Source organism: Squalius cephalus (assembly GCF_949319135.1).
Source record: "Squalius cephalus genome assembly, chromosome: 7".
Classification (NCBI taxonomy): domain Eukaryota; kingdom Metazoa; phylum Chordata; class Actinopteri; order Cypriniformes; family Leuciscidae; genus Squalius; species Squalius cephalus.
In genome coordinates this window covers 26,015,171-26,028,751 of record NC_137128.1, presented here as the reverse complement: position 1 = coordinate 26,028,751, position 13,581 = coordinate 26,015,171, and the positions used below count along the sequence as shown (strand labels likewise).

At 37.6% G+C, this 13,581-nt stretch overlaps 1 protein-coding gene across 4 annotated transcripts in view; it reads left to right on the top strand.

The window, feature by feature from the left end:
* rreb1b (ras responsive element binding protein 1b) overlaps positions 1-13,581 on the top strand; it is a 35,424-nt gene that overhangs the window by 2,755 nt on the left and 19,088 nt on the right. The window contains exon 2 of one of the 4 annotated variants that reach the window (XM_079875172.1): positions 11,185-11,273. The exons of 2 other annotated variants lie outside the window; for them this stretch is intronic. In XM_079875172.1, coding sequence (XP_079731298.1) covers positions 11,270-11,273 — 4 coding nt within the window. In that variant the 5' untranslated portion in view covers positions 11,185-11,269. Of the gene's footprint in view, positions 1-11,184; positions 11,274-13,581 lie in introns of those variants that run through there. One more of the 4 variants, XM_079875173.1, reaches the window with a different exon arrangement.

Below are 13,581 nucleotides of genomic sequence, written 5' to 3'. Positions count from 1 at the left end.
TACTATGTGCATGTTTCATTCAAATTTAAGAGACAGACTTTAAACTATTTTTGATTTATGGCCAAACTGAGAAATGGATGTTGAAGGTTGACTCTTTTGAAGGAATAATTCGCCCAAAAACGAGGAAAGTTTGGTCATTGTTAACTTTAATTAACATGTCATTCCAAACCTGTATGAATTTCTTTCATCTAAAAGTGAAAAATGTTGTTACTTTTTTTGTCCATACAATGAAAGATGTTTTTCAATATACCTTCTTTTGTGTTCTGCATAAGAAATAGTCTTACAGGAGTGACATGAAGGTGAGCAAATTAACATTTTTGGGTGAACTGTCCCTTTAATGCTACTGTTTATTTGGTCATTGGTCTCCTTGTTTAGTTAAGGTATAACAAATGGACTGTTCATATTACTTGATGTTTTGGTCTTCAGTGTTTTACAAAGCCTTACAAACAGTTACAACTCTGCTTTTAGGAAAACGAGCTACTTGTTTACAATAGACTCTGTATAGTTTCAAAAAATCTGTATTGAACAATGCACAGTGGGTCATTGGGACAGAAGAGACTAAATTAGAGGTGCCAAAACCAGGGCCTGTGGGCCAAAGTTGGCCCCTGATGACCTTTGATTTGGCTCGTCTTGGCTTATCACAAAAGAGAATTAAAAAAAGGAAAAAACATGCAATTAAAGCACATATTCATTTCTAATTAATTTATTTTTTTTTATATTTTTTTTTTATTTTTGCATTGAAATTTAGAGAATATAAAAGAGTTTTAAATGTACACTTTAATATAGTTGGATATAATGCAACATTTACTTTCTTTCCACGGCTCTCTTTGATTTTTGGTCCTTCGTAGTAAAAAGTTTGGGAACCTCTGGACTAAATTATTTACTTTTTAAATTATAATAGTGTAGTAAAGAAAAACTAAAAGTGAAACTGAGTCCTCATGAAAATGCTTTGGTGCAAGTGGGACGTGGATGACAGGAAATAGAGCAGCCTGTGTGGATAGAGGAAGTTAGAAAAAGATAGAAACAATAGGTACTGCATCCTTACCCTGTTAGTTTGAGAATTAAGTTATTTGATAGTCAATCAAACAGCTCATAATAGTCAAACTGTGATGTTTTACCACAATCATAAATAGTTTAACTTGCTAACACTCCTTTTTGAGGGACTCCTTTCACTTTTTTTTTATGTTTGTCTGTGAGAGCAAAAGAAGACGAATCACACACGGCTTCGCAGGCCTCCTCCTTTGCCTCCCTCTGCTACTTCCCCCGCCCCTCTTCTCCCACCCTGCCTCTGTTGCTGACTAAACAGTTTTTTCAGCTGGCAGTTGCCCACAGTCTGTGAATTTTTGATAGCTTCTAGAGAGGGAGCACCGCGAAGGGAGGCGGAGATGCTGAAGAAACGCTCTTGTTGCACATTAAGGAGTGAAGGAGGGAGACAGAAACGAGAAGATGGCAGGTCGAGTCACATTGTGGAACCAGTTTGTCTTGTACTAGCATTCTTTGTACCTCAGACTTCCCAGTTTCGTGTTCAAGCAATGAACAAACATTTGAAAGATATGAAAATATGCCTGTGGCTAATCCATTTGTAGTGCATTTAGGAGTTGCTAAAAGTCAAATTTCTGCTGTGGAAACGTGACAGAAAAAGTTGACTTGTGACCTGACATGAGCGTAAAGATTATTATTTATTTTTTTACGAAACTCTACTAATCTAATGACGCAGTGAGTGGTGTCACGTCATGCATCATTTTATGAAATCTCATGACAAAGCTGTGACTTTAACTTTCTGTTCCAGTTGATTGTAGTGATTCATGAGACGAGGGAGGGACTCATTCTGTATGACTGTGAGTGCAGGAGTTATTTCACTGGAAAATCTAGGTGTGCACTGCAGGTTGAAAAACCAATGTCATCGTCGCATTAACCTGCATGGACTTTGAATCATACAGTCTCATCTCGCTAAGCACAAGGAGAGCTTCACAGAGAAATGTCCCAGCTGTGTCTCTGAGAGCGATGTGCAATGGGAAACAGATGTGGCTGGGCTGTTAGTTCAGTGCCTTTCTTCAAAGAGCCTCAATTAGCGTCTCCGTATACAGAACGACTTCATGAGACATATTTTGTCAGCTTCATAGATTTGTCATTGTAAATTCCAAGTCTAGGTTTGCAGCTCTGTTTGCATCGATTTGTCTTGAATTTTCCCAATTTTTGGCGAACAAAGGAATTACAGGGTTAGTTCAACCAAAAATATCCCCCCAAAAATCATGCTGTTTTAAGCACAAAAGGTGCTGTTTTTCTCTCTAAAGCACAAAAGGTGAAATTTTAAAGAATATCCTGCACACTCTTTGCCATAGTGAAGCTTCAAAATGATACAAGAGCACTTTTAAGTTATCAAAAATAATCCAATTGACTTTATGGCTCTACAGTCTGCGTCTTGTTCAGTCCATACGATAGCAACTGTATTAGGAATAGTTCAAAATTAATCGGTAAATTGTGACCCACCCTAGTAGTAAGCGAAAAGTAGTCATGCCTGATTCTTGGAAAAATGGCAAAAATAAATAAATAAAAGCACAATGGAATTTGAGTCATTTTTTAATGAATCCGTTGAGCCAGTTCACAAGAACTAAATGATTCATTCACAAATCAGAATGATCCAATTCATTGATTCAGTAATCCAGTTGGAGATTAACAGTTTATTGAATTGGAATATTATCATTTAGTTGCAGGTTATTGACTTCAAGTTTAGTTTGTTTCTCACACAAAACAATGTAGCTTCAGAAGACATTATGATAAGTCATATGAACCAATTTGGTGCTATATGTCATTTTGGAGCTCATTATATTTAAAAAAGAGGGTAGGATCTTTAACATTTTACAAATATCATGGTTTGGAGCAACATGACAGTGATTACAAAGCACACTCATTCACCAGCACATCAATCTCATTAGTGAGTGCTTCATGGCACATTATCACAAGATCTTGCCGTATCATCTGATGGTTCAAATTATACTTCAGTGGAGCTTTCATAATGTGTTGGTACCTTTAAAAGTTGTTTTACAATGGGATTCTTTGAAAACAGGTTATGAAGTCATGCTAGCTGAAAGATGCTAGAAGTTGACTGTTGTCAGTCGACAGGATTAAGGTGATTCATGCAGATCTCTAGCAGCCTCTCCCAAAATGTCCTGAGGCAGTGTAGACAATGAAGCAAAATGGCGTCTTTTCAGGAGGAGAAACTCGGCCGCTCCCGTCTCTTCCAGCTCTTAGAAAATAAGACACACAGTGTGTTTGAGGAGAACGTGCCTGTCCACCATCCTGACCCTTACTAATGTCTGATAATCCTAGCTATGTTAAGAGTTCAGTACTTTGAACAAAATTATTTTAGAACCTGATTTCTGTGTTTCCGCACTCACATTTAGCAACTTGCAAATAGTATATTAAACTGTCTGGTGTTCTCCTGCAAGAAAATAGTTTTACTTTGCTAAAACTGTTAAACATAGTAGGACATTGATTTCATGCAATTGATCCATTTCAAAAATGAATTAGAGGCTTGTTTTCTTGAAGTTTTGCAAATGTTTAAAACTTTAAAAGAAATGAATTGTATTTTAAGTTGTATTTTGAGAGTTTATTCTCATTTAAATGAACCTCGATGAGGAGAGGAATCCTGACAGAACAGGACAGGGAAAACAAAACATGGAAATGAGGCAAAGGTCACTCCTGGTTCTTTTGTAGCCTGGTTCATCTCAGGGTTGCAGTAAATATTAACCTGCTTATCACAGAGTATGGGATGTGTTCTTTTAGCATACTAGAATCAGACAAAAAAACTTGAAGAGGCAAAATGAACACCAATGAGTAGGTATTTTAATCCGATTATCAGATTGTGAATCTTAAAGACTTCATGATAACATGAGACATGTGTTTTATTCCATTTCTGTTAGTTTTTAAGTCAGTTTAAGTAATTTAACTTCTAAAATGAACCTTTAGCACGTTTGCATAACGTACAGTCTTTGTCATCTGGGAAAATTGACCAAAAACTATTGATGACTCATTCTGCACTACACAGATGTTTATCCAATCAGATGCTCTCTAGAATGAGAATGCCCCTCCCCTCTTTATCACCTGCAACTGACTAGCAAACAGCAAATCCGGTTTTTATTGCTGGGATGCATCTAAAACATATTGTCAGTATTAAAGTGAGCAATATAATCATAATTTTAACACGCATGATAAAATTAGAACATAGTAATATCCCTTTTCTCTAAACTGGACAGCTTGCTCAACAGTGCCCTCCATCTCTCTATGCTCAGTACTTTCAGGAAGGTGTTCTCTGATTGTTTAATTATTTGTGTTGGTTGTTGGGGTTTACTGCCATGTCCTCTTTTAGTTTATAATATGCATAAATGTTTACCAAGTAAACAAAAAAAGCTCATTCTAGCCAATCAGAGAGATGTTCTCTGTACCCTCCCCCATCCCAACCAATCACAGAATTGCGTCTTTACTATTTACTGTGTTTACATGTTTGCTGTGTAAATGCAGCTCACAAAACTGCATGCCATTCCACTTAGTTTAAGCATCATTCTCTTTCGTTTGGGCTACTAACAATGTGAATATACAACAACGCAGTCAAACAGCTATGTTTGAGATAATCATTAGATAGGACAGACTAAAAACCAAATAAAGTAAATAGACGCTTTACCTTTGGCCAACCATTTCCAGCTGTGCAGAGGTCTGTGTTATCTGCATTTACTCAGCCAGCATGTAACTTACAATTAGGAGTTTAGAAACAAACACTGAAAAAGTGTCCTAAAGCACACATTACTTTGTAGTTTACTCTCAAAGATGAATTTAATAAATATATCATAAACAGTTGTGTACTACACTGCAAAAATTAGATTCCTCAGTGTTTTTGTCTTGTTTTCCATTAAAGAAATCTACATATGTGAATATATATAATGTTAAAATATCTGAAGAACCATGAACTAGGTTAATATTTTTGTTTTCATCAATTTAGTTTTTATCATGATCTAATTGTTTCTGTCAGCCTTGAGTTTGAACTGCACTGCCCCAGATCAGGGTGCTCACCAAGGCAAAGTACAGAAGATTATGAGGGGGACCACGGTAAGAGAGGGATTAGTATCACACGCAAATGGACTCTGCCCGCAGAAAATGACTTTGTGAAGGTTTTACTAACATTTTGGGGCTTCCAAACACTTCTTATCTGGATCTCTACATGCAGTTTCCATTTGTTCAACATGATAACGCTGTAAAAGTTAGCATTTTTATGTCAATAATATTAGTTAAAGGGTTAGTTCACCCCCTAAAAAAAAATTCTGTCGTAAAACTAATCCATATGAATTGAGCAGTTTTGTCCATATTTTAAAGAAACACAATCGCTTTATATGATGAACAGATTGAATTTAGGCTTTTATTCACATATAAACATTGATCAGCGAACATAAACAGCAGCTCAACCGAACCTGCTTGACGTGCAAGAACAAACCTCATTGGTTCTTGCGGAAGCTCAAACTTGCTGCGTAAAGGCCCTTTCAGACCGGACGCGGAATGCTGGGTTCAGCGTAGCCCTTCAGATACAAAGCGATTTGCACTAGGCTGGCCAGAAAAAAATTTAGCGGGAGTTCTATACGTCTAGTCATTTGATTGTTGTTACACCTTTTGGTCAGCAGCAAAATATGTATCTGTCCCATGCTAAGAAGCAAGCGACAGCACCTGACATTCCAACTTGAATTGAGATATGTCTCCATGACTCAGCTTTTCTCCCGATGTCCCTAAACTACCGCAAACTTGTATTGTATAGCTCCGGAAATTACGACACACAGTACCAGCTGTTTATCCATTTTGCTTTCCATTTGTTCTTGTTATAGCTCAGACATGCTGCGTAACAAGAGAATGAACCTCATTGGTTTTCGCAACATCAAGCGAACATGCTTGAGCCTCCGTTTACCACAACTGATGTGTGAGTTGATGAATGTTTATATGTGAATAAAAGCCTAAATTCAATCTGTTCATCATATAAAGTAATCGAGTCTCTTCAGAAAATTTGGACTAAACCGCTCAATTCATATGGATTAGTTTTACAATCTCTTTATGAACTTTTTGAAGCGTCAAAGTGGTTGTTGTGTAGTATGGAAATAGCTCAGTAAAAAAAAAAAAAAATCTTAATTTGTGTTCTGAAGATGAACGAAACTTTTACAGGTTTGTAACGACATGAGGGTGAGTAATTAATGACAGAATTTTCATTTTTGGGTGAACTAACCCTTTAATCCTAATGGCTTACGCTGAATGGAGACCATCTTTGCACTTCCCCCTTCCAAACGTCTCCTGTATGTTACACCCTCAGAATAGCGGTCTTTCCACTGGCACCAGAGCCGCTCTTACACAAAGTCTTACTTATTTCAGCAATGGCTGTTGTGTATGCGCGAGCACAGTGGATTATTTTCGCAAAGGCAGTTTGCTTTTCTCCGTTCTAGCTTTTGACAAGCGCCATGTGGTTGACAGACAACCTCCGGCTGTTTCCAGCAGTTACTTGCTCAAATAAGCCTTGCAGTGTCACCTGACTGCTCTGACAGGATTGGTCGTATTAAACGGCAGGGCCCTCGAGGAGGGGTGGGGCTTCGGGGGTGGGACTCTGTGGAGGAGTCAGTGAATGGTGGTTTCTATGGTGACCAGCGTTCAGTGATGTGGCCCTGTACTTTGATCAGGGTTGCCCTGAGGAGATGGACACAACGGTCACATTTGAGCAGAAGAACATTCTTGAGATGAAAAGCCCATGTGTAGTTTATAATTAAGCCCCATTGGTGACTCATTTTATGCAGAAGTAGTCTGCGTGCATGCGAGCTCATGCATGCATGCATGCTCATTCAGAGGCGCAAGAGTGGGTGTGCTGAATAGACAAAGTCTGTGTCTGATGATAAGGACTCAGTTGAAGGTGGGTGGAGAAGGACAGAGGGCCGGTCGGGGTGGATATAACAGACACAGGAGCAGAGGGAGCTGGCATGCATGCGTGCAGGCGGGAGGTTGCGAGTTCTGCAGTGGAGACAGCGAGCGTAAACATGCGTTACACTGCCAAATACACTTTCTGACCTACTTCAGCTCACTGGGCAATACACTGTATTGTCTGGCCCGAGACAGTGGCTGTCTGTGAGGCCTCAAACCTCAAATCCTTCACCGAACGATTCATTCCGCTGCAGAGGATGGCCCTCTTCTGCAGATGGGTTTAGAGAAAGACGGTGAGATGGAGAGAGATCAGGGTGGTGGTGGGGTCGGGGGGAGGTTTGTGAAATAATGACCAGAAGTGTACGCTTGGGTAAATCTGCACTGGGATTGAGTTTTAAATAGCCTGGAATGCACAGTGCTGGAAATGGGTGGTAGTTCAGAGAGCTCAGTCTGCTATACTGCAGCGTGTGTCACATCACAGGACAGCAGCTGTATGTGACAGAGGAAGTTAGGGTCTCCTCACAGTGAATGGATGGTTACGCTCTGGTTGCACAGACCAAAAGAGGGTTTGCATGTGGGTTGCTGCCAAGAGGTGAATTTTTCTTCTCTAAAATAATCTTGACATTAGTGATGCACCAAAATTAATATTTTAGCGGATCACTGAAAATGAACCGAAATTAAAGTTTTCAATTAGCCAAAAACATAACGAAAAATCAGTGTGTTGTTCAGTGTCGTTTTCTCTCATGTAAGAGAGAAATGTACGAAGTACATTAGTATATGACTACACAATATATAACTTGATACACAATGTAAGTACCAGTTTTTTTTAAAGTATATATCAGTTTTGTTCAGAATTTGATATTTAATTGTTCATGCTCTTTTCCTCTGTTTTTACCTTTTTGATTACCTTCGCCTCACTTTTGTTTAAAATTATTAATGTTTATAAAACAGTCATAATTTAATAACACTGTTAAGCAATATTTTGCAAATCTGAAATGAATATCAGAATAAAACCATAAAAAATCATTAACTAAAATAAAATAAAAACTTTCAGCTAGTTGGCAGGGCAACATTTCTAATTTTCGTTTAAGTTGAAGTAGGCCTACTAAAATAACTAAAGCTTAATAAACTAAAACATAATGATAGTTTTCATTCATTTTCATTTAAAATGAAACATGATCACAAAATATATATATAAAAAATCTAATTGAAAATATTAACAAAAACTATTATGGTATATCAGTGATACTAAAATAACACTAAATATTAAAATGACTGAACACCATGGTGGCCATGGTGGCCATGGGTCTGTTGAAAGCGCTATATAAATGCAGTCCATTTACCATTTTAAAATTGGCCATAACATGACATAGTTTTCACCATCGCTCAAAATTGTAGGCCCTTTTTAAGATTGCGTAATAGCCAGTAGCACATGCATCAAACACCGTGAGCATCCCTTCATCCAAACCATATTTTTGGATCTTATTGACTTCTCACTGAAGTTCATCCTCCATGTGTGATGTCATGGTTTTTGCTGGAGCTCCTGGCCTGGTTGCCTGAAACAAAATGGTTGCTGTATGCAATAAAAGCCAAAGGTCACGTCAGGGCCACCTGTTTGGAGTGACAGCTGAGTGCTGCTTTGCCAAGGGCCTCCTCCTCTTCTTCCCTGTTAACCCCTTGTGGTCATTCCAATCAGAGTTTCAAGCACATTTCTTGATTTGTCACGGTCTTTAACTACTCCCTCACCTGCTGGAAAATCCAGCTGAAACCAGCCTAAAGCGATAGCTGTGTTTTGGAACATGATAGTTGGTGTCTATCTGGTCCAAGCTGGTCTGCCAGCTCAGCCAGGTGCCCAACAGCTGGTTCTCCAGTTGGCCAAACACCTAAACCATATTTAGAGTTGCTAGAAACTAGCTATTATGTTGTAAAACACAGATTTTCTATTTTTTTTATTTATATGAAGAAGAATTACGATACAGGTTTGTATAATGCTCTAATGATAAATATGACTCTAATTTAATATTAATCATTTTGAACTTTTTTTTTTTTTTTTGCCTGGATAAGATTGCAGAAAAGGAAATTGTGCAGGAAATGCAGCAGAAGTTTGTGATGTTTGTTAGGATGTAGGAGGAGGAGAACCACCCAGAGAAAGAGAGAGCGAGAGAGCTGAGCAGCAGAACCAGTTAAACCAGAAACCTCTCCTCTTGTCAGGAATCCTCCTCCTGGTTCTCGGAGCACTGTAGCCCCCATCCCCACCGAGACCCTTCTATTCTGACACCTCCCCCACTCAACACAAACACACATACACACATGCTGAAACTGATACAGGAACAGTGTGGAGTGTAGAGGCAGCAGAACGCGATAGCCCCATGAGCCAACACCTGCCCACAATCCAACACTTGCCTGTGCCTGTCACACAGGGATGCAAGAGCTTTGACACACTCTTGCTTCAGACACACACTCTTTCTTTTTTCCATTTCCCCCCCCCCTGTTGTTTTGGCCTTCTTAAGAGCTTTTGTACCAGCGACGTGCTTATTTCCTGACCTGCTTACTTTTACATTTATTCATTTGTTTATATTTTTTATCAGTATTCCCTGGGAACCGAACACATACCTTGAGTTGTTAAAACATTTTTGGAGTCATTATTTATTTATTAATTTTTGATGAAAATGTTTTTTATATTTAGTCAGTGTTTTATTATGTAAAATGTATTAGCTTTTGTCATTGTTGCTTTTGGACTAAAATTGCATATATGCTACCATTCAAATGTTTTTTGTCTGTATCATTTATTGATGTTTTTGAAAGAAGTCTTTTATGCTCAAGGCTGCATTTATTTATTTTTCAAAAATACAGTAAAAACAGTATATTATTGTGAAATAATATTATTATAGTTTCAAATATTTGTTTTCTACTTAAATATATGTTAAATGCACTTTATTCCTGTGATGGCAAAGCTGAATTTTCAGCATCATTACTCCCGTCTTCAGTGTCACATGATCCTTCAGAAATCATTCGAATATGCTGATTTGATGCTCAATAAGCATTTCTCATTATTATCAATGTTGAAAACATTTGTTGTAGAAAGTTTAATACATTTTTGTAGTATTTTTACTAAAAAAAATTTTTTTACAGAGCGATTGAGCGATTTGAGCGATTAACTTTCACAGTGGAAAATAACATTTTTTATTTAGTGTAAATAACATTTTAGTTGACAATAATGTGCAAAAAGATGTAGAAAAAAGATGTATGAATGATGAAAAAAGACAAAAACTGTCTTTTTTTTCATTGAGAATATGCTTTAATTAAAATAGTTTAATTATTGTCATTACACATATTTTTTTCTCTGATTAATTTGGACAAAATCAAAACCTTAGAGGAACACAAAACTTTATTAAGAGGAGACAAAAAACAAAAGTGTGAATTGAACTGGGGAACTCAATTTTGTATTGCCCGCATAAGCTCCATCATGCCGTATCACATTAGCTTATTTGCTGTAAAAAATGTCCACGCTTTACACTTTAACCCACTTTATTTGGGTCCATGGTATCACATGAATGTCTGTCAGACAAAAATATGTTTTTCCTGACTGGATAATTTGAAATAAGCCTGTTTTGCACATCCTGACAACCTTAAGCTTCATCCATCTGCCTTCCATCCATCTCCGTAACGTCATCCGTCTCTCTATCCCCTCATCCTCACACTCTTCTGCCTCCCTTTGTTCTTGGGTCTTTTAATACCAGCTCTTGTGATATGCTGTTGTAAAAGCAGTAGTAATGTTCCATACAGATGCCTGTAGCACTGGCTCCTGCGCTCACCCGAGAGGAAACTTGGCAGTGCATGTGACTTTGTGTTATGTGATGGCAGCCCGTTTCAGTTTACCAGCTGAACAAGAGGCCTGAGGCTGGATCTCTCCTGTTACCTTTACACTACAGAGAGCACATCTGAAATGATGTCACTCTTTCTCATGTGGCCTTTTCAGCCCGCTGTCTCTTCCCGGACCTCGCCTCATGGGAAAACGTGCTCTGAATCCACAAGCCCCTCATAGCCTGAAGGATTTCTCATTTTAATCCCGAAGGGAAACACCTCGCATTCATTTTCATGCTTACTCAGCTCCCTTTAACTCTTGTGTTATGTGTGCTTTTTTTAAACATAACACTCGCTTGGTGTATACGGCTTTCTTGCAGTGTAACACTTGCATTGTGTGTGTAGTAATTGTGTGTGGGTGTGTGTTTTGCTTTCTTTTAGTATGAGCAGAGGTCGCTGTCCCTCATCCTGTGCCCGTAACCCTGTGACTCCATGACCCTGTGACGTGTTTAGCCCAAATCTTAAAATGGGTAAATATTCAAAAGGCACTTGACACTACTGACCATTCTGTGTGTGTGTGTGTGTGTGTGTTTAGGTGATGGGTTTAGATTAAAATCCCTTTATCCATACACTGTAAAAAATGTGTGATTTTTACATAAAAATAAATTCTACTGTAAAATCGTGTTAATTGGCTAACAGTAAGTTACATTACCACATAGGATGAAAAACTGAAAATGGTTTAACATTGCATTATATGTAAAATACGGACAAATTTATGGTTTATGGTAAGTGCTGTATAATTTACAGTGAAAAACAGTAAAAGGAAATCCCTGCATCACAAATTACATGTGATTATATTTATATAAATAGTTTTGCTTTTTCTTATTTTTGTTATCAGTAATAATGTACATTAGGGTGTTTTGGGTTGCATTTGAATTTATTTAGTGAATATTTATTGTATTATTTTAGTGTGTTACCCTGATAGTGTTATGACACTGTGCACCGTCTATATTCGAGTATTGGACATGTTTTATGAACTCTGATTCATCATGTGGTTTTCTGTTGTACCACCTGTATTATCATGGTGGTTATCAGTACATTTTAGTTTTTTTTTTTTTTTTTTTTTGTCAATCAAGTATTGGTATATTAACCCCATATTACTTAATATGGTTATAAGTTGTAAAACATACAGGCACCAGTATAATTCCAATAATACCTGAAACATTCTCATCATATTTTTATGGTGAATGTCTTGGCCACGACAGCTGCCGTTTTTAAATATTCATAAATTTAGCAGGATTCTTTTTCTTTCTTTTTTTTTTACACTGTAGGCATAAAATATTTTAAATAAAATTATTATTCCATTTGTATGCCAATACAGAGTTGCCTGACAACAGTACATCCAGGAGGTGTTGCTGAACCTTTATTAAAAGATTAATTCACCTTCATGTTGTTAACAATCTGAAAGACTTAATTTAGTCTGTGGAACATAAAAGGATTATTTTAAACATTGGGAACCAAACAACATTGAACCCTATTGACTTTTATTGTACGGACAAAAACATGGAAGTCATATAGGATTAGAAGACTGAATTTAATTTTTGTGTGAATTATCCATTTAAGATTATTTCAAATTGTACATAGGTTGTGTGTGTTGGTATGGAACATCTTTATTAAGATATCAAATAGTATTTCGTATGTTGAGATGCTAATTTTTGAAAGTGAGAAGAGATGGAGGGTAGGTAGTTGGGAGGAGGAATATAAGTGAGATGGAGGATGGCCTGTAAGATGGAGGATGATAACAGGGAAGAACAGGGGATCTGCAGTGTAGAGGAAGCAAAGGAGAATAATGGCTCAGCATTCCCCAGAACTTCCCAGCCACCACACCAAACAGGAAATGCACAAGTTCCCCGCTTTCTCTCTGGTGGAACATGGGGGGGGGGAGGGTGTTCAGACTTTCCACTCCTCTGTGTACTTATGAACGAAAAGAGGAACAAAATAGTCAAGAACATTCTGAATGAAAACATAAATCTACTGCGAGCATTCATGCTGTTGGGTCATTCCTTGGGATTTGAGAAAGTTTATTACTGTGCTCCAAAACCTTGTTGAGCAAACCCAGAATGCATTGCAACAAACCGAAAAGAATAAATCCAAGATGGTGGAGGAGAGAGAAATGTTGGTAATACGCAGAAATGTTTTCTTAATGTTTGGTAGAGTATTGTTTGTTAGCTTAGCAACATGCTAATGCCTAATTCTGTTGGAATCAATTAAGAGTTGAGTTTCCAGTGCAGAGCACTAATGTAGAGCTTTTCAGATCTGTCACATATGTGGTTTCATGATAGTTAAGATGCTGCCTTAAAAGGTAGCTGTCTATATAGGCTGCTCACTAGGTTTTAGACCATAGCTCATGTTTTCTTCAGAGGTTCAGTGAATGGGCACATATACCTCTTCTTCTGGTTTCTGTCTTCCTACTGTAGTGTGAGTGTGTAAAAGAGAGTGATGGTCAGGGGCAGATGGACTCATCATTATCCAGTGTTATCTGTTCCCAGTAGGAGGGAAGGTCTGTATAATCCCCACACTCCCATTAACTAAGACACTTTTATAGCCTGTAGATGTAAGAGGTCATGTGCTTGCCTGGACAGTGTGTATCAGAGCATCAGCACTCCTTTTTTTCTATTTGTCCTTTTTGTTCTTTTACATGTATAATGTTTCTTGAATTATTACTGGTGCTTATTAAGCTAGCATCACTGTTATATTATTTTCCATACTTTTCTTTATGCTCTATTTTATATAGCTTTAACATCAAAACAAACCACTACGAAGTATTACCTAGGGATG